Genomic DNA, 20,294 nt, shown 5'->3' on the forward strand with positions numbered 1-20,294 from the left:
GCGTCGTTGTCCGTTTCGGTGGGGGCATCTGGATCAAAGTGATGAAGAATCAGTGTAGGTCAGCTGGAGACAATCTTTCGCGAATGCGTCATCGCAAGTAAAAGGCCACGCCGAAATGCCTTGGCTGTCAGAAAGTAGGCGTATCCAAGGAGTCATTACGGATGGGAAATCACAACGAATTGACAAAAATTTGAACATAAGCTGATAAAGCTCTGGAGTTCCTTTAGTGTCGATGACTTAGGAAACTTTGCGTTGGCACGTAGTTTTGCAGGGTAGAGTAAAATGCCGTCCTTGCTGGGAACAAGCCCTAAGATGGTAAGCTTTGGAAGGGCAAAATGACATTTTGTATTTTTCAAACTTAGTGTGAGTCGAGCATGTGTGATGCATTCCAGGACACTTGCCTGGCGCAGAAGATGGGTATAAAATTTATTTGAAAAAGTTACGACGATTTCGAGATACTAAAAGCATGTCTGCCGTCTGAGGCCTCGAACTACGTTGTCTATCAGACCAGTGCCCCCTTTATTTTATCTAAGCAGCCCAATGCGCCCGACACAGCTGTTCACCACCCCCTCTTCTAGTCATTTCCTGCTTTTTTTCATCGCCTAGCCATCGCCTGTGTGTGGCGGTCATGGATAAGAGAGCCCTACATGCAGGGGTTCACGACGGGAATAATACAAAGTAATGCTTTATTCATTTGTGTAGAGATCCGCAGGGTAGCATCTTGCGTTCCTCGATATCACAACGTTGGCAGTCACGCTGGCTTTGTAAGTGATTCGGTCGTTTCAGACAGTTTGTCGCCGTATATGGTGCTATCCGGGCGAAAATTGGGACGCGTCACGGTGATGCCGCTGCATAACTAGCTCTGTTAGCTGACGGCGGCATTGCTTCCAGCCACAAAAAAAAGTACGAAAGAACAAACCTGACAGTCGTACAATATTGGAGAGGAGACATATCGCGCTTCTGTGGAAAAGCGCTCGGATGCACTTGTGATGCAGGGAGCATTACCCCTTTTGTGGCGTTGCAATATGACCGCTCTCTGAACTAAAGCGGGCCGACCACTCTCGTTGAAGAGCACACATTTGCACTGGCATTGAATAAAATAAAGGTGGCGTTGATCAAAAGCTCCAAGGTGGCAGGGGTGTCACGTTCAACTCGTAGAAGCCTTCTCAGTTTTGACGCGGTCAGCTTCATTCATGCAAACCTGCCAGTATTCTGATCGAAGATACAGCGACGAAAACAACTCTGCTCCTTGCCAACAATCTAGAGTGTCGTCGATTCTGGGTAGCGGATAATTATTTTTGCGTGTCATATTGTTAGGGCGCCTGTAATGAACACACATTCCGGGTGCTGCCATCCTTGTTTTTCAATAATACCACCATGAAGGCCCATGGCCTATTCGACGGCTGCATGACGCCACGATTCAGCTTATCAAACACTGGATCGTCCATAACTTGGTGTTCAGCGTGAGAAACCTAGTATAGATGCTTAGGCAACGTTGCGTGGATGATGGTTTACTACGATGAACAATTACAGATGTTTGACCCAAATAGGTCGGTTTGAAGTTGAAAGACCTCCGGAGGTGGTTGCAACGCTACGGGAGATTATCGGAGACGCTGAATAGTCGAGCTGTGTGCCGTACTGAATGATTGGTGGTTCTTTGGTACAGCTAAGACAGTAACTCTACCATAGAGACCATCCAAGTGTCTTGTGGCTGTTCGGAGGGCCTTACAGTGTATGAAAGTGCTGCCTCATCGAGGCTAGAAACAGACGCACTTCCAAATTCATGGGGAAGTGGAGAGTGAGAAAGAGCGTCGACATCTGAAGGCGTCCAGCCTACTTTCTTGCCGTAAGCACTGCGCCGTGCTCCCAACCAGCCTGCAGAAATTAGGTGTCTTTGTATTTCTTCTAATCACTACAACCACCTCTTGCCGAGGGCTCTCATGCTTTCTTGCTGAGGGCATTTGCTTCAATTCACCGAAGAAAAATGAAGAAGAGCTATCTTGATAAGCTTGGTCGCCGCTAGATGAACGCAGTTTTATTGGTCAGATATGTTATTAATTAGAAAACCCGGATTTCGCAGTGAATGGAGCAGAGGAACCAACAGATATTCATCTGCAGAAGAAGAAAACAATTGGTGCTTCAATTTTACGAAATACTGTTTTGTTTCTGGCCTTGCAGTGCTTGACCAGGCCATTATTCGCCGTCTGTAGAAAAGTCAGCGATAAAACAAGTTACGTTTGAATGAAGTTGCCAAGATAATCCTATTAGATTTGGCACTTCCATCTCGAATATTGTCCTCAAAACCAACGAACAACATGACCAAAATAGTCCCTTCACAGCCGGCCACACTGGCAGCGACGTCCTCCTGCATCGGCGTTACGCGTTACGGGATCCGTCAATATCGAACGGAAGCGTTGAGCGCCGTGAAAGACCGCGCTCGACCAACGTGGTGTACCAACGGCTGACTGTGCGGTAAAAGCGGAAAAAGAAATCTGCGTTCAACTTTGTGATATTCCGCTGTGCGCAAGTAGCTAAACATAGATTCGCCAACCATCAATGTGAAATCAAAAAATTAGAGGACCCTAAAGCTTTTTCGCCTTTAAGAGTTTAACGCGATTGCGAAATCGGGCCCTTAGTGCACCCTTCAACCGCTAAAAGCTTACTTATTCATGTTTACATACAAAAAAGGCACACAAACACGCAACAGTAGATTGGACCAGTGCGCACTATTATCGCTGAATTGGCTCGTTTTTGTCATGACACCTGTCCAATAAAATGTGTTCAAAGGACCCTAAACTTTTTTTCAAGTAACCATGAAATTAGTTCACTACAAGATTTTTTTGCCTCACGCATTCAACGCCGCAAAAATTATAGGAATCCGTCCAGTGCGAGTGGAGTTACAAAGGTTTGTCACATGCTGCAATTGCATTATTTCTTCTCTCGTCCCAATGAAAGCGCTGGAAGCTAAGCAGGAAGGGATGGCAGTGCAAAGAACCTACCGCGCCTCGTGACCTTGAGCACTTTTTTTAGAGGCGAAGCTCCTTATAGCGGCACCTGTTCGTCCCTCGTAGTCGTAGGCGTAGTATGTAATCAGTCTCACGTTTTGACCTGCAAGGTGGTGCCGGTGGGAGATTTCTCCTGTGCGTTGTTGAACAATGAAAAATTCGGCGCGTGCGCGTTAACTAAAAGTCGAATTCTCCTGTCTCTCATTCCCCATCAGCAGCCATTGGCATGTACATTGAGCACTATCTGGCGAGAAAGGGTTGCTACGTTATACTCGCTGGGCGTAACCTCCTTGGTTTTAGAAAGGTTTAGCGAGCGTTGGGCCGCAGTGCCATGAATAAAATGAACTCGAGGTGGTTAAAGGTAGGAAGTAGACACAAAGCGCAAGCCGTTAGAAAGTGTGCGTGTGCCTCCTCTCGTTTAGTCCTTCGATGGTCCGCTGGATTGCAGTGCTTCTATATCGGGATTATATGATAAAAAGATGCGAGATGGTTGTACTTGGAGCGTTGAATAGATGAACGAACAGACCCACAGACAGATGCATAGACAGACTCACGGATGGCTGCACCAACGAATGGACGCATGGTCGGACGCAAGGGCGGATGCATGGACGAACGCAAGGACGGACACACAGTTGGACGTGCGGACGCACGAAAGGACGCACGTACGGATGGACAAATGAACGCATGGACGGTCACACTGATGGACGCATGGATGGAAGAAAGCAAGAGCAAATAAACGGATGGATGCTTCGCCCCACTCTCCGTCATTCACTCCATGGATATGCTGCCATTTTTTTTTTCAAATGCGTGGCTTTGTCAGTGTGATCGCGCGCACACACGTTGACAAGTAGCGGCCTCCCGCGGCTATCTCGGTAACTTGATTTTTCGGTCGAAGACGCACAGACGATTTTTCCCTCACAACCAACATGGCCGATGCCGTTGGCGGGTTTTTTATAACACGAGCTCTAGAACGCAATCGCGTTGAAATTGGTAGTCATTTAAAGGGCAAGTCAACAGACTCTGGAACGCGCAGGAAAAGCTGGCGCATCTTTCGTACGCCTGACCACCCTTCTTCCAAACGCAGTGATGTCAACTCGGCGATCGGGGACGTTGACAATATTACTCTTTATTGATACCTGGTTTAGACCAATTGACGAGCTGCGTGCTGCGTCACGTCGCCGATCACCAAGTTGACGTCACCGCGTGTTGAAGGAGGTTGGTCACGCGCAAGAAAACTGCGCGAGCTTATCCAGCGCAATTCGGAGCCTGTTGACTGGCCCTTTAAGGTCGTTTATTGATGAAGGATAATCAAACAGTCCACACTGCATTATATGTCAATAGCACAGGCTCTCACAGACTCCCAGCACCGGTGATCGTCGTCTTCTTCCACGGGCTAATACTTGTTGGTTGGTTTGCTCCATCAAAACAACCCCTGTGCCGCTCTTTTACAGCGAAAGCTAATATGGTATCACAACATGGGTCACGTGCGGCGCTGTTGTTGTCCGCCACCACCACTGCTGCTGCTTGCGCCCGTAACGGCTATCGCACAAAATAACAAAAAATCAAATAAGGAACATCTAAAACATGTGGTGACACAGTAGGATTTGAACCCGGGTCCACTGCGTGCCTGCCCAGCATTCTAGCTATTCTAAGGGCACGCTGGTGCACACTGTGGCATATAACCTCTTTAGGCGTTATTTTTCATGGTCGTCAGCCGCTGCGTATGACAAAAAATTTGCGCAAGATTGCTTAGAAGATACCACGCTTCTCCGACGATTATTTAGGGATAGCCTAGTGAATGCCGGCTTACTTTGAGAGTTTTTATTGTTTATGGCGTAGTGGGTACTCAGCAAGTGCGCTTTTAGCATTTACCCAAATAGTGCTTAGAAAAGGCTCTGAAAGACCCCTCTTCATGCTTTCGCTGTGACGTTGCTGCGTGTTCTGCGAATGCATTCTCTTTTTGTAGCAGGTAAATGAAGTTAATTCTAAAGCAGATGGTCGAGGGAAAAAGCTTTTGTTATGGCTTGTCTCTTTACAGCATTTGTGAATGACACACGATCTACAAAAAGATTTCACGTATGTTACCACAGAGTGTAATATAGTAGCTTGACAAGTGGGATAAACTTGTGCAGAACTAGATAGATCAATTCCTAAAAGCTTTGACGTTACTTAGAGACTTTTGTAGTGCTTTGAATTTCTAGACGAAGGAGTCTCGATTCTCCGGTTTGATCTTGCAGAAGCGTGGGGAGTCAATTGTTGTGTTAAATTATGAGCACTGTCTAATTCAAAACTTCAACAGAGGTGATATTGCATGAACCTAGAAATATTTATAGCAGTTCCTCCTTACGCATCATTTTGAATAGGAAGCTAAGTGAAACCACTGCTCTCCTCAATACATTTTTCACTTTACGTTTAAGTGTTCTTGTTAACAATCAATCCCACTGAGCTTCTATTTTTGTGATTCCCGAATGAACTAGTGGGAATTGTGCTACTTTGGATGGCAATTTTCAACTCGCTAGACCAGTATTTCCTAGTGTATTTGCACTTTGAGCGTATTGAAAACGACTAAATATAATAATAAGAATAACATTATTATTATTATTATTATTATTATTATTATTATTATTATTATTATTATTATTATTATTATTATTATTATTATTATTATTATTATTATTATTATTATTATTATTATTATTATTATGTCAATGAACTTGGCTATGCAAGGGCATTTCCGTTTAGGGCAAGTATGTTGACAGCGTACAAAAATGTTTCCAAAGTAGAATTTGCAGGATATAGAGAAGCAAATCAACTGGCTAAGCTATGTGACTATGAAATTCGAGCAGGGAAAGGGTAATGTAGTAATGAACCGGCCCCCCAGTGCAAGTTCACCAAACTTTTTCTTGAAGAATTCTTAAACAAAGGGTATCTGTGCTCCTTTTTGTCTATTTATATAGCCATTGAACTTAGCCTTCGCGAGTAGAAGGTTATTCTGCAAGAGATATATAAGGGGATACTTGTATGTTTTAACTCTATAAGAAAGTTTTAGCAAATTTATTTGTCCGAGCCCTATTTGCTCAACAGTATCAAAATATATTTGTCCGAGCCCTATTTGTTCAACAGTATCAATGGCTTCCTACAGCAACTGGCGTTGGTCTTGCCTTCTGATTGCTATATTTATCCCTTCAAATCGGGCGGCTGAACAGACGGTAAGTTACCCACTCAATGTTTCTGGTCAATATGGTAACTGTTAGTTATAGGTGTGGGTAATGTGACAGCAAATATAGCTTTTTACTAAGTAGAACAGCTTCACAAAGTAGTGCTGATAGGTTATCATTTCTAAAATTATCTTGGCTAAAATATTAGTCTTGCATATCGAGAATTGCCAGTAATTATTATTTAGCCAATATATTTTTATTCTGATGCCCTATCAGCACTACTTCTTGATGTTGTTCTTCTAAGTAAATAGTTATACTTGTAAATCATATATATGTACACTTTGCGACATATCGAAACAGGTGCACATGAAAGTCGCAAGTGGCGCATTTTCAGCAGTGATCGTTCTGTGTACATGATAAAGATGTATTCGTATGTAAAAACTGTGATGCTTTCTCTCAACCCGATGAAGGACATTCTAGCGAGATGTCTATGGCATTACACAATGCGGGATCTGTCGAAGCAGCGTATTGTTGTACATAGAGAAAAGTGATTGCCTTGTTTACAATAAAAGAATCAGAGCTGAATCAAGAATATATCACATTTTCCTTGAGCAGCGCAGGCGCCGATTCTTTATGCGACTTGGAACAGGTCTCAATGCAAACTTGCCTAAAACGACCATCACAAATTTATATTGCTGTTGCTCCGTGATACCTCGGTCGGCTGTTCAGCCAACACTGCTTCCTCGTATGGGGAGCTTGTAGTGATCAGTAAAAAAGAATTTCTTCAGAAAGGATATTTATCCCTAAATTTTAACATTGAAATTGTGAGCGGTTTCAACCCCGCAAATTGGGATGCCTGGGCAAACTAGACATGTTCTTACAGACCTCAAAATAAGCAGAACCCTCAGCGCGTACAGTTTCTCTGTGAAAGTGATGTATCGACTGGCCTCGTTAGGGACAACACAAATAAGAAAGGACAGCTGTGGCTTGTTTGAATTCTGTATATGAATAATAAGTTTTGATGAGTTTTCTTAGGCAAACAGATCATATAAATTGTGCGTACACCGCAGAATACGTGGGTCACATAACTTGATATCAGCCTATATATATACTTTTTTTTATCTAGGCGTCCAGAGGAGCACAAAATTGAATACAAATGTTTTATAGTAGCAGTGACATCAACTTGACGAATGCCACGTTTTTTGCGTCGATGCGTAGTTATTGTCACCTAAGTAATGATTCAGTACTAATAATGCATCAGCGAGACGGATTATTACACACAATAATAATTAGTATGAATAGTATTGAATATATTTCAAAATGGGTGCATAGCGCAACAATTTCAAGACCGGCCAACACTACCAAGCGGTCATCTCCCGTCCCGTTCCACCTTATGACGTCCCCACACTAAACACTGACGCAAGTTTCAGTTGCCATTTCGTCTGCTTGCCGCACACGTCTAAAGGCACGTCTTCACCACCTCCATTGTCGCCACCACCGTCATCAGCCTATCTTATGACGTCCCAACACTAAATGCTGACACACGTTTTAGTTGACATTTTGTCGGATCACCGCGCAAGTGCAAAGACATGTCTTCACCACCTCCATTATCATCACCGCCATCATTAGCATCGACATGCGACAATAAAAACACTGAGAAAAATTTATCGACTATCACCCTGAAGGAAACCTTGGTGGAATTCGAAGCAGCAGCGATGTGCAAGGCGTTGACCTGGTTGAAATGAGCGTTGACGCGGCTGCTGAAAAAGCATTTTAAACAATTGAACGTGGTGTAGCATTTACTCGAGTAAACATTTGCTTGAAACACAAAAACTGGGTTGGTGGGTTGGGTCTCGTGTAAGTTTCATCGCAGAAAAAAAACCCGCAGTGTTTCCACTCGACGTGTGGTCGAGGGTCAGGTAGTGGAGAGGGTGAAACGAGAGATGAGTGTGTTGCGAGAGGGCAAGGGAGCCGGCCGCTGCAGCCGCTGTGGCGAGCGTTGCTGCGGGTGAGGGAGTGATTGATATCAGCGTGCGCTTGCAAGAAATTGTGCGAGGGGAGTGTGACAAGAACGCGCAGCGGCGGCGTGACCTTCTTAGCCCCGCTCCAACACCTGCAGAGAGGGCAACGCATGGCAGCTTGTTCGTTAGGACGAACGTACCTATAGCGTTACACATGTGATTGAAAGTGCCGCTTTGCATCTAATACAGAAGCGGGGTTTTACCCGGCATGGCGAATCATTTGCGGTACGATCACCTACTGAGTGGGGCAGCTGGGGACCCATGACGTACGAACGCTGCAAAGCAAGCGCGGTTACGACCAACCATGGTTGACCGCGTTGAACTGCGGTTAGCGCCAACCATGGTTTCCCGATGTTACACAGCGTAGAAGCATCCTCGGTTAAGGTGGATAACCCCACCTGGAGTAGTAAAATCACCAGAGCCACTTCCTTGCATATATATGCTCAGAATACATTCAGCAGCAACCAGGCATAAATGTCATATGTGCCCCCTAGTACATTCATGCACCAACTGGTACATCTTGTTCAGATTGTCTATCTTCTTCCGAACTTGCTTTGGCGTGAAGCGCTCTGCGTCAAGCGGAAGCTTGGCGTTCCAATCGGTTGTAATTGCCGCGTACACATATGCATTGCGTGACGTGCTCAGCATATAACTCAAATGATTTTATCACAGCCTTATCAGGCTTTACGCTTGGTTCGTGCCGGCTAGATCATGCATTTTTCACGCGCACTCGCCGGCTTGCACTCATCGGTGGTGAGCGCCCCCATTTTCTCGGTTATAATACCTAACCGATGTTGCAGAGCTCAGTTTCTTAAAACCACGGTTAGCGGCATAACCGTGGTTCCGTGTGCCGTGTAACATCAGTGAGACGCGACTTACGTAACCGCGGTTAGCGTAACCGTGGTTTAGGCTGCCTGTGTAACAAAGGTATAACAAGAGTATTACTTTTTCGTGATGGCCACAGCTTCAAATAGCCACATTTGCGCTCACGACAGTCCGACAAATCAGCTAAGGTGACACTACAAAACCACAGCCTTCGTGAACGCGCTGCACTAACCAAGAGAAATGAAGTAAGTGAGGCCATTTTCAGACAGCCAGGTACCCCCTCCCCCCATATGATGCCACAATTAGACACCGTTATTACAAAAATAAAATTTGCAGTCATCACAGCTCGCTCATCATCCCTAAGCGCCTCAAGTGGGTTCTAAAAGCTCGCGGAACACGTGAAAATGCTGTCAATTCGAAAACACAGTGTTGAGTATTTAGGCGCTCTTTGCGCTCAAAATAGGATGACATTTACTTAACGAACGCCATTCATACTGCACTAAAATAACGATTGCATACCAAGCAATTGAATGAAAGCCACATCTCGACCTTGAAATTTGGTGTCACTGCTTCTGTGATTATGTCGTGGCAGATACCACATTCTGTGGAATTTGATTTCAAGCAATCTGCGAATAGTCTCTGCGGAATTTCGTGTCTTTAAGGTGAGTTCTATGAAGTTTATAGATATGCTTTTGAACGATTAGCAGCTGTGTGTGCAGCTTAGGATTGCGAGACACGTCTACTGCACTGGTGTTTAAAGGGTAACCTATATATATGTATTATGTCAGCACTGGCGTTTTAGTGCAGACGTCAGGAATGTAGAAGCGAAGTGAATATTTTGTCGCACTATACAATTTTGCATAATTAAGTTTCCCCAAACTATTTTTGTGGGGTAGGACAACGCCTTTAAACAAGTTTCCGAATCATAATAACACATCTGTAATCTTATCCAGTTTTTATGGATAGGTGAATGATTGAATATATCCAGCTGTGCCCTTTAAGCTATAGGCTGCTCATGCCACCTAGTCATGAAGTCATGTACTATTACTGTGTGCTGAAAGCTTGGATTTCACTCAGGCCTTGATTGTAGTCACCAATCAGTTAGCCTCGCCCTGAATATTTCTACCCGTTTAAAGTCTAATTTTCCCTCACTATTCCGAAACCCCAATGTCTCGAAAAATTGCGCGTCATTATCTCAGACGATAGAGTGAAGCCTTTTACAGAACCGTATCAAATGTTCTGCCTTCCCTCCTCGTCTCCACACTCACTACTTAACACTAATGTGTCTTCGTAATTGGATCGGTACGCCTTGGTACGCAATATGCCTGTTCTGGCTTCTAACAGCACCTAACTACCCCAAGAATTATCGTGGACTTTTTCTCTTGCAATTTCCTGGTTGAAAGTTCGGTTGGTTTCCAGTGATGATTTCGTAAGCATTACAATTTTTCACATGTCTCTCCCTGTTTCATTGGCCTTCTTCTACACTGATGTTTCCTTTTGGCTTGGTATTCTGCTCTTTTCTAAATACTTGCTTGACAATTTTCGAGTTTGGTTCCTCCATTTAGTATCAAAATTCTTCATGTACAAGTAGCTGAAAACTTGCTAGCCCAACGCTCCTTTCCCATTTTTCACAATCGCTCCTCAAACTCTATCTTGCTGCTAGCTTCCCTGCACTCAAACGATGTCCATTCATATCACCCTGTACCCCTTGACTTTGGTGTAGCCGTTTGCTCCAAAAGCAAATCTACTTGTGCCACGTTCTTTAATTTTCAATTTTGCTTGAACCTCTGACCTCATGCCGAAGACTGCATTGCCAAACGTCTAACCTGGGACAATGACGCCTTTCCAAATGTCTCTGAGTGAGCGTTTTTGAAATAAAAAAAACGCAGCATAAATGTCTGTCACTTTCACAAACCGTGCCAAACAAGCAACCATCACATGAATATTCTTCGCGTTCTCATCTATTTTATTACCGTAAGCATAATAAATCTTTGGAACCACCTTGAATTTAAGTGAATGCGTAATTACTGCAATAAAAAGCCAGCCTTGCCTCTCAAAACTTCCATTGGGCAAGGGCTAATTACAACAATTTCGGGACTTCACCTATAAGAGCGCACCTAACTGATAATCTTTGTTTTTTAGGATACAGCTTCAGCGTCAACTGCTCCACGCAGCGGAGTATGGACGTGGCCAATAGTGGTAAGAAAATCAAATGAGCTATCCTACTAATCTGTGGAAGTTCACTGAAAAACTTTCATCCTGGTTCATAAAGTGAGAGGCACTGAGTAAGACAAGGTCACTGTTATTTTACTCAAAGTCACAACGATGTGCATTGTACTGATATATGGTCAAGCCTAGCACTAAGAATTTCCTCCAGATATGCCTGCACAGTGTTTCAGAGGTGCTTGTGCTATGCCTCAACGAAGGTACAGTTGTCGTTACATCAACCAGAGTTCAGTCGGTGTAACGCGTTAGAATCATTACACGGGGGTTTCACTGTCAAGTACCGTTCCGGTCACGGAAGCATTGGGTAGTGCTAAGTCCGACCCTTTTGCGCCATTGTTGGGCAACTATATGTATACTCCCCGCTAGTGGGACGCGCCACAGCACCGCTGTGAAGTCGTTGCTGGGTCACTCGACAGAACGACGGCGAATGACGGAAAACATGAGCAGACGCAACGTGCTACGAAGAAATGCTGCAATTGGCCTGCGTTGCAAATGACTACAACTTCAAGCACGTGAGCAATAAAGTTCAGTTGTAGGAATCTTTGTAGGTGTTGTAAAAAAGCAAAACATCAAGACCGTGGAATACGGGCCGTCGCGAACGCGTTGGGTAAACGAATAACTCACATTCTTCACAGCCGTTCACATGACAAAATATTTTAATGAAAGTCTTGTGCTATTGTTTTGATTGGCGTTCGCAGAGAACCCATGGTAACCTTGACGATCAAACTCGAAAGAGCCCCTGAGCGTTGTGCGCATCATTGTGTGCAGACCGTTGTCGCTAGCGATAAACATGCCGCACAAAGTGACCTGCCATCTTTTGAACTGCAGTTCAAATGGTGTCTAGTGATGACCATGATCATCACTAGAAAGCATTTCTTTAGCCAGCATGTCTAGACAGCATGTCTAGAGAGCATGTCTAGACAGCATTTGTCTAGACAGCATGGTGTCAAGTGATGACCATGGTCATCCCTCGACAGCATGGCGAGCATATGTTTTAATGGCTAACACCTGCGTGAATACTTCTCCGGGCGTCAAAAAAGTACTAAATAATTTAGTGAATTGGGCTAGTTGAATTTACATACTTAAGCAACAGCATAAAAAAACACGCCCAAGGAAAGGAATCACTTGAGACAGCGCTTGTCCTGTATGTTTGCTTTCAGTGGCCGTGTATTTTTGCCATTAGCCTTCAGGTAAAATCATTCCAAAAAGCCGCGATATGTTGGTCATCACCACCTTCAGATTTGTTATCCTGTGGCCTGCGCGATAGTCTGAGCAGACTCGCAGTAAAGAGTTTTGCGTTTGGTTTTTTCCGCACGAAACTACACCAGCACGTGTTTCGCACTTGACGTTTATTTAATGAAGAAAGCAATTTCTGAAGTTCGCCATTGACGCCTATTTCCTATTTTGTCATTACACAGCTTCCGCCTTATTGTTGCCCGTTGCTGTTAAAAGTTAAAAACAAAATTTGTAACCATAAAGCCTCACTCTATCAACTTCGAAAGATAAGTTGTGTTTGTATAAGCATAAAATATTCTAGAACAGGGCAAAACATCCTACTCATACGGGCACACATATGTACTGCGTTTCGTTCACAGAACCTAGATCCTAAATTTGCAATTTATGATATCACGAACGAAGAAATTTGCTCGGAAGCAGCTAAATCTTTTCGCACGAGGCCTCTATAAATGCTAAAGATTTTAGGAAAGAAGCAATAGAAGTAAGGAAAAATTAAGCTACTGAATTCAAAAGAAACGTTACTTTCTGTGATTGTATTGTAGACTATGATCTGAATAATAAAACTGTTTGAATGAAACTGTTTGAAAATAATGAAACTGTTTGAAAAGACACTTCCTCAGCTGGTGGCAGTAAAGCGAACAACTGTATAGCTGCGAATTGCCGTACGGCATCGCACGTGTACGACGAGCGTTATGCGTTTAGCCTCAAGTCATGCTTTCTTTATATGTAGAGTTTAACGTCCCGAAACCACCCTATGTTTCTGAGAGACGCCGTAGTGGAAGGCTCCGGAAATTTTTGACCACTCGGGATGTTTTAAACGTGCATCCAAATCTGGCGAAACAAGTCTACAACATTTGCGCCTCTATCAGAAATGCCGCGGCCGCAGCCGGGATTCAATCCCGTGACCTGCGGGTCAGAGGCCGAGTACCTTCGCCACTAGACCACCGCGACGGGGCGATCGAACTCATGCTAAGGGCACCTTTTCATGAATAGCATCTGAACGTAAAACGCTATTTTTGATTTCAGTTTCGTCGATAATACATACCCAACAATGAATGCGCATGAAATGCTGCCACCTATGATTTTTTTGCTTCATTTCCAGTTTGTTACACAGCTGAGCCTTTCAAGATGAAATAAACCACTGCTTATTGCACAGTACCTATTGCCGCAAGCTCTCGTTATTCTGCTGAAATTATGAAAGCCTCTCAGAGTACTGTGTCCGTGCACAAGTGGATATAGAATTGTGCGTAAGGACAATTTACCCATACCACTCTAGGACGCACTCGCATGGCGTGAATACGCAAGGACAAAGTAGACAAAGCCAGGGAAAAGTCTCACAGTGCATGAATGCGCAAGAGCGATGTTTACAATTCTGGCATAAGTTCGCAGCGTGTGGGTGTTTAAGGACCAGGCGTACTATTTTCAAAGAAGTTACTAGGCAACCTAAGTAGAATCCATTCCTCCATAAGCTAATTACGAGCCTCTGCGCGTGGCGTTCTGACCCGGCACAGCGCCATATCCTAATGCAGAGAGGGTGTGCGGTGTGTCTGTGTGAAAAATAGGCCAACGATTATTCAACGCCAGGAATTCAACTATAACGTGAAATCGATGAAATATAGAAAACATGCGAGCGCATTAGAATTTTACTAGCAGTCCTTTACCTTCGAAAGATTGACTGACCAACGAAATGAGATAAGAAATGTACATATTTTTTGTGTGTATGCAGTGCACATTTGACGTCTACCCATCTGTTCTCAGCCACTGAATTGTGCAAAAAGCTCGAATGGCGCCTGGGCTTTGCCTTAAAGAGTAGAACACCATTGCGCGATTGTCACATAATAATTTCTTTTTATAGAGGATGGCGTACAACTCACTCCTAACTATACGAGCCAATGGGTCCCCGAAACATCAAATGCATTCGCAAAGAATAAGGTACGACCCCTTAAGCAAGCCTTGCGCATGTGCAAGAACAGGAACGGCAGCATAGTGTGGGTCTGAGCAGCATGCATGAAAAATGGAATGGCAGAGACTTCTTCGACATCAGTATTACAAAATGCATAAGAGTGAATCTAATACTGCTTTTGGTCAGGACTCACGCCACGATAGAGCCTATTGCGAAGCGCAGAGAGCCCGTGCTTCTACGGGCAAAGCCGTCGTCAGACCTAAACATTTCGTTACAACACCGTTACAGCCAAGTTCAGCACATGTAACTCTCATATTGTCACAGTGCAGAAACAGCTGCAGTTGAACACAGGACAACTGCAGGAACACAGGACAACAACTCACTTTAATTGTACCAGAACACTAGCAAGCTGATCGGATGAGAACCTTGTCTTTCTCTTTCGCTGCGCGTGCTCTTCGTTGTTCTCGGGGTGCTGCATATTCAATGCGGTATTTACCTCCCTCCAAAGAGCAGCGTCCCGACGCTCTTCTACAAAAGCAGTAGATGAGTCAGAACAATAGGGATTCATTCGCACAACGTGCACGATTTCTTGTTTTGACTGGCAAGTCGTCGAGGGGCTGTCAGGAACGACTACGTAATTAAAGTCGCTCAGGCATTTCAAAACGGTTTAGGGGCCAAAATAATTCTTCAGCAATTGTTAAGACAATCCCCGGCGGCGGATAGGACTCCATACCCACACTTTCTCGCCGCGTCCGGTAGACGAAATGTCGGCGTCGCAGAATATAACGTTAGGCTTCGTAATTTTGCTGCTGGGTGATTTGGACGCGTGCAAGCTGCCTCGCTTCTTCTGCTCGTTGGGATAAATATGCAGCGTCCAAATCAATGTCACTGCAGTCGTGCAGTAACAAGGCGTCAGCATCGTCATCACTTCACAGCCATGAAGTAGACTGAACGGCGTTCTTCATGTAGCCTCTTGCTGCGCTGTATTATAGGGGAACGCGATGTACGGTAGAATGTCGTCCCAGTTCTTGTGATCTATGTCAACGTACATACTCAACATGTCAGCAATAGTCTTGTTGGGGCGTTCTGTTAAGCCGTTCGTTTGTGGATGATAGGAAGTGGTTTTACGATGGGCTTTTCCACTGCGCTAAAGCACTGTCTTCAGGAACGCGGCCGTGAAAGCGGTACCTCGATACGTTATTATGATTGTCGGAGCACCGTGCCTCAGGACGATATTTTCTATGAAGAATCGTCCGGTTTCAACAGCGGTGCCACTTGACAAAGCCTTTGTTTCTGCGTAGTGCGTAAGATAATCAGTGGCGACTATTGTCCAATTGTTGCCAGCATGGGAAGTCGGATATGGCCCAAGGATATCCATTCCAATTTGGGCAAAAGGTACCATGGGCACTTGAATTGGTTGTAATAGCCCAGCTGGTTTTAACGATGACGATTTTCGTCGTTGGCAATCGAGGCACGTGCGCACGTAAAGTTACACAATAGCTGGAAGTCTTGGACAGTAGTATTTCTGTTGGATTCTGGCCAATGTGCGTGTGTATTCGAGATGACCGGACGTTGGCTAATTGTGGCAAACACTAAGTATCTCCTTACAGATTGACGTGGGAATGACAAGCAGGTAGGTGCTCCCTCTGGGAGAAAAGTTCTTCTTATAGAAAACACCACTACGCAAGAAGAATGATGGCAGGCTCATTGCAAATGTTCTAAGACTGTTGTTGCCCGGTCATAAAAATTTAATAAAGGGAAGCAGCTCGCTGTCTTCCTTCTGCTTGCACGAAATCGTAGTGGTGTCGACGACAACTACAAACGCCATGTTGTCATCTTCTGTGTCATCGTCACGCTTTATCGGTGACCTTGATAAGCAATCGGCGTCGACGTGCTGCCGTCCGGACTTATACACAAACGTCATATGAAACTCTTGAAGGAGTAAGCTCTACCGTGCGAGCCGATTAGACGGGTCTTTCAAGTTGGTCAGCCAGCAGAAGGAACGATGGTCGCTGACTACGTGGAATGAGCCACCGTAGAGGTACGTACGAAATTTCATAACCGGCCATTCGACAGCAAGACACTCTTTTAGGGGCGAAGCTCCTTAGGGCGTGGGCTGTGCGTCCCCTGTAGCCTGTGTGTAGCCACCTCTAGTTTAGTTCTTGCAGTGTTCACTAGATGGCGGTACCGTCCCCTGTATGTAGCGACCTCTAGTTTAGTTCTTGCAGTGTTCACTAGATGGCGGTACCGTCTCCTGTATGTAGCCACCTCTCGTTTAGTTCTTGTAGTGTTTACTAGATGGTGGTACTTGTAGCTGATGATGAAAAGATGCAAGATGTTATAAACTAGAAAGCGGTACTTGTAGTTGATGAAATACGCGGCATCTTATAAAATAGGAATGATGTCACATATGGCGCGTGTCATTGGTTGAAGGCAATCGTTCGATTTAGTGCGGCGACGTACGCTAGGGGGAGCGTTGTAATAAAATGCGTTCGCTGTTGGCGCGCGCTCGGAGTCGCTGGATGGATAAGGCTGCACAGCGGAGAGAGCGCAAGGCGGCAGCAGCGCGCGCTCGCAGACAGAATCCCGATGTGCGAGTGCGCGAGGCAAGGGACATCGCAAGCCATCCATCGTCTAAGCACAAATAAAAGTTGATTTGTGTATATACACACACAGCGTTTCTCACGTCTTTACATGATGATCGACTGGGCGAATTACACGGAAGATTCACAGTTTACCGATGAATCCCTCCGGAGCTTCGCCCATTCATCATCATTCACCCCGTGAATATGCCGTAATTTTTTTGCTTTGTGAAGTAGTTGGACTCGGCGCGAGAAAGCGTCCTGCTAGCATATGCGATCACACGCTCGGCTGAGTCTTGCCACTGGACAACTCACTTTGCTTGTATCAGAGCACTGGATAAGTCAAGTCAAGTCAAGATCCTTGACGATGTGGCGCACACTCACGCTGGGGGATTGGCCAAGAACCAGATTGTGTTCATAAATTTCTTGTTAATTAACAGATTAAAATTAATCCATTTACGAGTCATAAAAAAAGATGCAAGCAGACAAATTTGATGGTTGAATTGTAAATAATCTGTAGTGTAATGCAATAAAGCGTCATATTCGATTTATTATGAATTTGGAAATTTCAAAATCTACCGAACAATGATTTCAACACCTAAACCTCTTTGAACTTTTGACGAACTCCTGAAATGCGTCAACCATCTTTCCATCGCTGTGGCCTAGACACAAAGCCCCGAAGGAAAGCACAATTTCAGCATTTAAATCTATTCCGAGAAGGTGGCAAACGGCTCTTAAAGTGTTTTTACTTTACGTAAGACAGAGAAGCTATTACAATAAATGAGATAATGTTCAGTTGACTCATTTACTTCACAAACAAGACAATGAGGGGAGGCTGCCAGAGCAGCTCTGTGTAAATATAAATTCAGCTGTGGAATTTGACAGCGCAGTCTAGTGATTGGGACTTCCGTTCCTCGCTTTGGACATATTTTACTATTCCAATGGTATAACAAATGCTTGAAATCTGGTGTGGTTGTTAGTGGTTGTTAGTAAAGGTGTAGAAAATTCCTCTAACAGTAGTTTCCTTCTTAATCTAGCGCCTATAAAGAATTTTGATGCCGGTAATACATCAGTAACAGGCCCATTTAAAGATGACTTGGCCAACGCATCTGCCATTTCATTCATATAAATGCACTTTTGTCCAGGAACCCAGACCAGTTTGATCAGATTGAGATGCGAGGGAACTAATGCTTTGAAAGCATTCTGAGCACTGGATAAGTGATCGGATGAGAACCTAATCTTTCTCTCTTGCTGCTGGTGCTCTTCGTTGTTCTCTTGGTGGTGCATATTCAATGCGGCAATATCGAAATCAACATCCTGTAAAGAAACTCATTCAACCATTTTTATATACTCCAGCTGTATAACGTGAAACGCACATCGTTATTTTTGAAAATATTTTATCAAAATCCTCACTGGTTTTCTTCATGAGGACCCTGCGGAGAAAAACTCAGTGACTTGATTAGCAAGGGGTCTTATTGTTTTCATAATCTTCTGCTTCACTCCCAGCATACGTTGCAAATGAGCAATGATTAGAATCAGCGAAAGATTAAGAGCAGAGAAAGAGAAGACGTTCGAGAAAAGAAGATGAATAAAAAGAAGTATTGTGGAGGAGTGCAAGAAATCAATAACAAAAGAGAAAGATCCCTTATACTGCAATACTTCTACTCAGCTGCTCACGTTTTGAAGGCCAATGTTGAAGCTAGTTGGCTATACAGGCACACAAGCAGCAACGTTTAAGGTAATCTTATGATTGCCTTGATATATATTAGAGAATGACGAAATGACAAAGAGAAAGGCAAAAACAGCGAAGGAGCACAAAACAGAAAACAGAAAGGGAGAGAGAGAATTGTTCGACAGAATATAACCGGCAGAAAAAGAAAGCGAGGCAAAAAAGAGGTGGAATGAAACAGGAAAAAAATAGCTTGGAATAGCCATGTATTTAGGAGATATATCATGCTGGTGGAAAGCTAAGTGAGGGTGAGGAGCAGTGATTTCAAGATGAGAATAAAAGGTCGGTGGTAGTAAAACCAAAAAATTTAGTTGCGAATTGTTGTACGATATACCGCACACCGTGCGTTCAGATCCAAATCATGCTAAGGGTGTCCTTTCATGAATGGGATCTGAATGCAATACGCTAAACGTGTTTCCGTTTCGCTTATAATATTTACCCAACAATCATTGAGCATGAATTACTTTCGCCTAGGATATTCTTGGTTTCTAGTCCTGTTGGTCACGTTGACTGTGTTTAAAAGAAAAACGAACTTTTTGTTATTCCCCTTCTTTCATATTCTGTTAATATCCGTGCTGGTTGCACTAGCTAGATCTACTATACCGCTGTGTAGTAATGGCTTCGTGTCGCACGAATTTCGGTGTTTTGTCCACATCATTGGTTGCGGGGAGAAAATGAGCGTTGTCCTAAATCTAGTATTCAAGATCGGTGAACAGAAAGACATAAATCCATCTTTCTTAACACTCATTGTCGGTTCCAGAACTTCTACGTAGCAAGCAGGTGTTCTTCGGGGTGATACCCGTACTTGAAATTCTTTCGTAGGGCGCAGAATTATTTAGGGCGTGTAATATTGCATGGCAAAAATGTACAATCACACCAGATATGCATTCAGAAGCCAGTTACAGGTTTGAGAGACCATGAGCTACATATTACACAGGCCTAATAAGTAAATAATATTATCAAAATCATCTTAATTCTTTGATTGCTTGATTCGTATAGCAACACGTTTAATTGCTTCCATCGCTATGTATAATTTTTCTCCAAAAGAAAAATGATGCTTTAACGTATTATGAAGTACGATTCTATAATACATCCCGAAGACAGCAGTCTTGCCGGAGGCACAAACTTGAGATTCCCGCACGAAACACCGCGCCATAGAAGATTGAGACGGCATCTACTAGGTCTTACGTAGTTCCTAATCGGTGAAAATGAAGGGTATGATATGATATGTGGGTGCCATCGATTAGCAATTCTGAAACCATAAAATTTCATCAGGCGAATATCGTGCGAATCCGAAAAACACTTTATATTCAGTGACTTCACGTGCAGAGATTTTAACCTAAAACTTAAAGAAGACATTTTAACTACAATTTTTCTTTTAATGATAATTTTATGTTTAGAAACTTGCAGTACCGTTTATCATTCTAAATTAAGCCATTGCTTCACTTCACCGTTGCTGGAACATTCTTTTATTAGCATTTCTGATACCAATTTATTTTACAACTGCATTATTTTTAAATGTGTGAATAATTGTTTTACACGTACCGCTTTCTTCCTATTTCGGTACCTACGCAAGTAATTTTAAATACTTAAAAACATGTAATGGAAC

The 20,294-nt window shown here is 43.8% G+C and overlaps 1 protein-coding gene across 1 annotated transcript in view; it reads left to right on the plus strand.

The window, feature by feature from the left end:
• The first annotated feature begins 5,991 nt into the window (after positions 1-5,991).
• Positions 5,992-20,294, plus strand: part of LOC119184082 (uncharacterized) — a 58,088-nt gene continuing 43,785 nt past the window's right edge. Inside the window, exons 1-2 of the mRNA XM_075872398.1 lie at positions 5,992-6,214; positions 11,152-11,208. Of these exons, the coding sequence (XP_075728513.1) occupies positions 6,134-6,214; positions 11,152-11,208 (138 nt within the window). The 5' untranslated portion in view covers positions 5,992-6,133. The remainder of the gene's footprint in view (positions 6,215-11,151; positions 11,209-20,294) is intronic.

Source organism: Rhipicephalus microplus, chromosome 8 (assembly GCF_043290135.1).
Source record: "Rhipicephalus microplus isolate Deutch F79 chromosome 8, USDA_Rmic, whole genome shotgun sequence".
Taxonomy (NCBI): domain Eukaryota; kingdom Metazoa; phylum Arthropoda; class Arachnida; order Ixodida; family Ixodidae; genus Rhipicephalus; species Rhipicephalus microplus.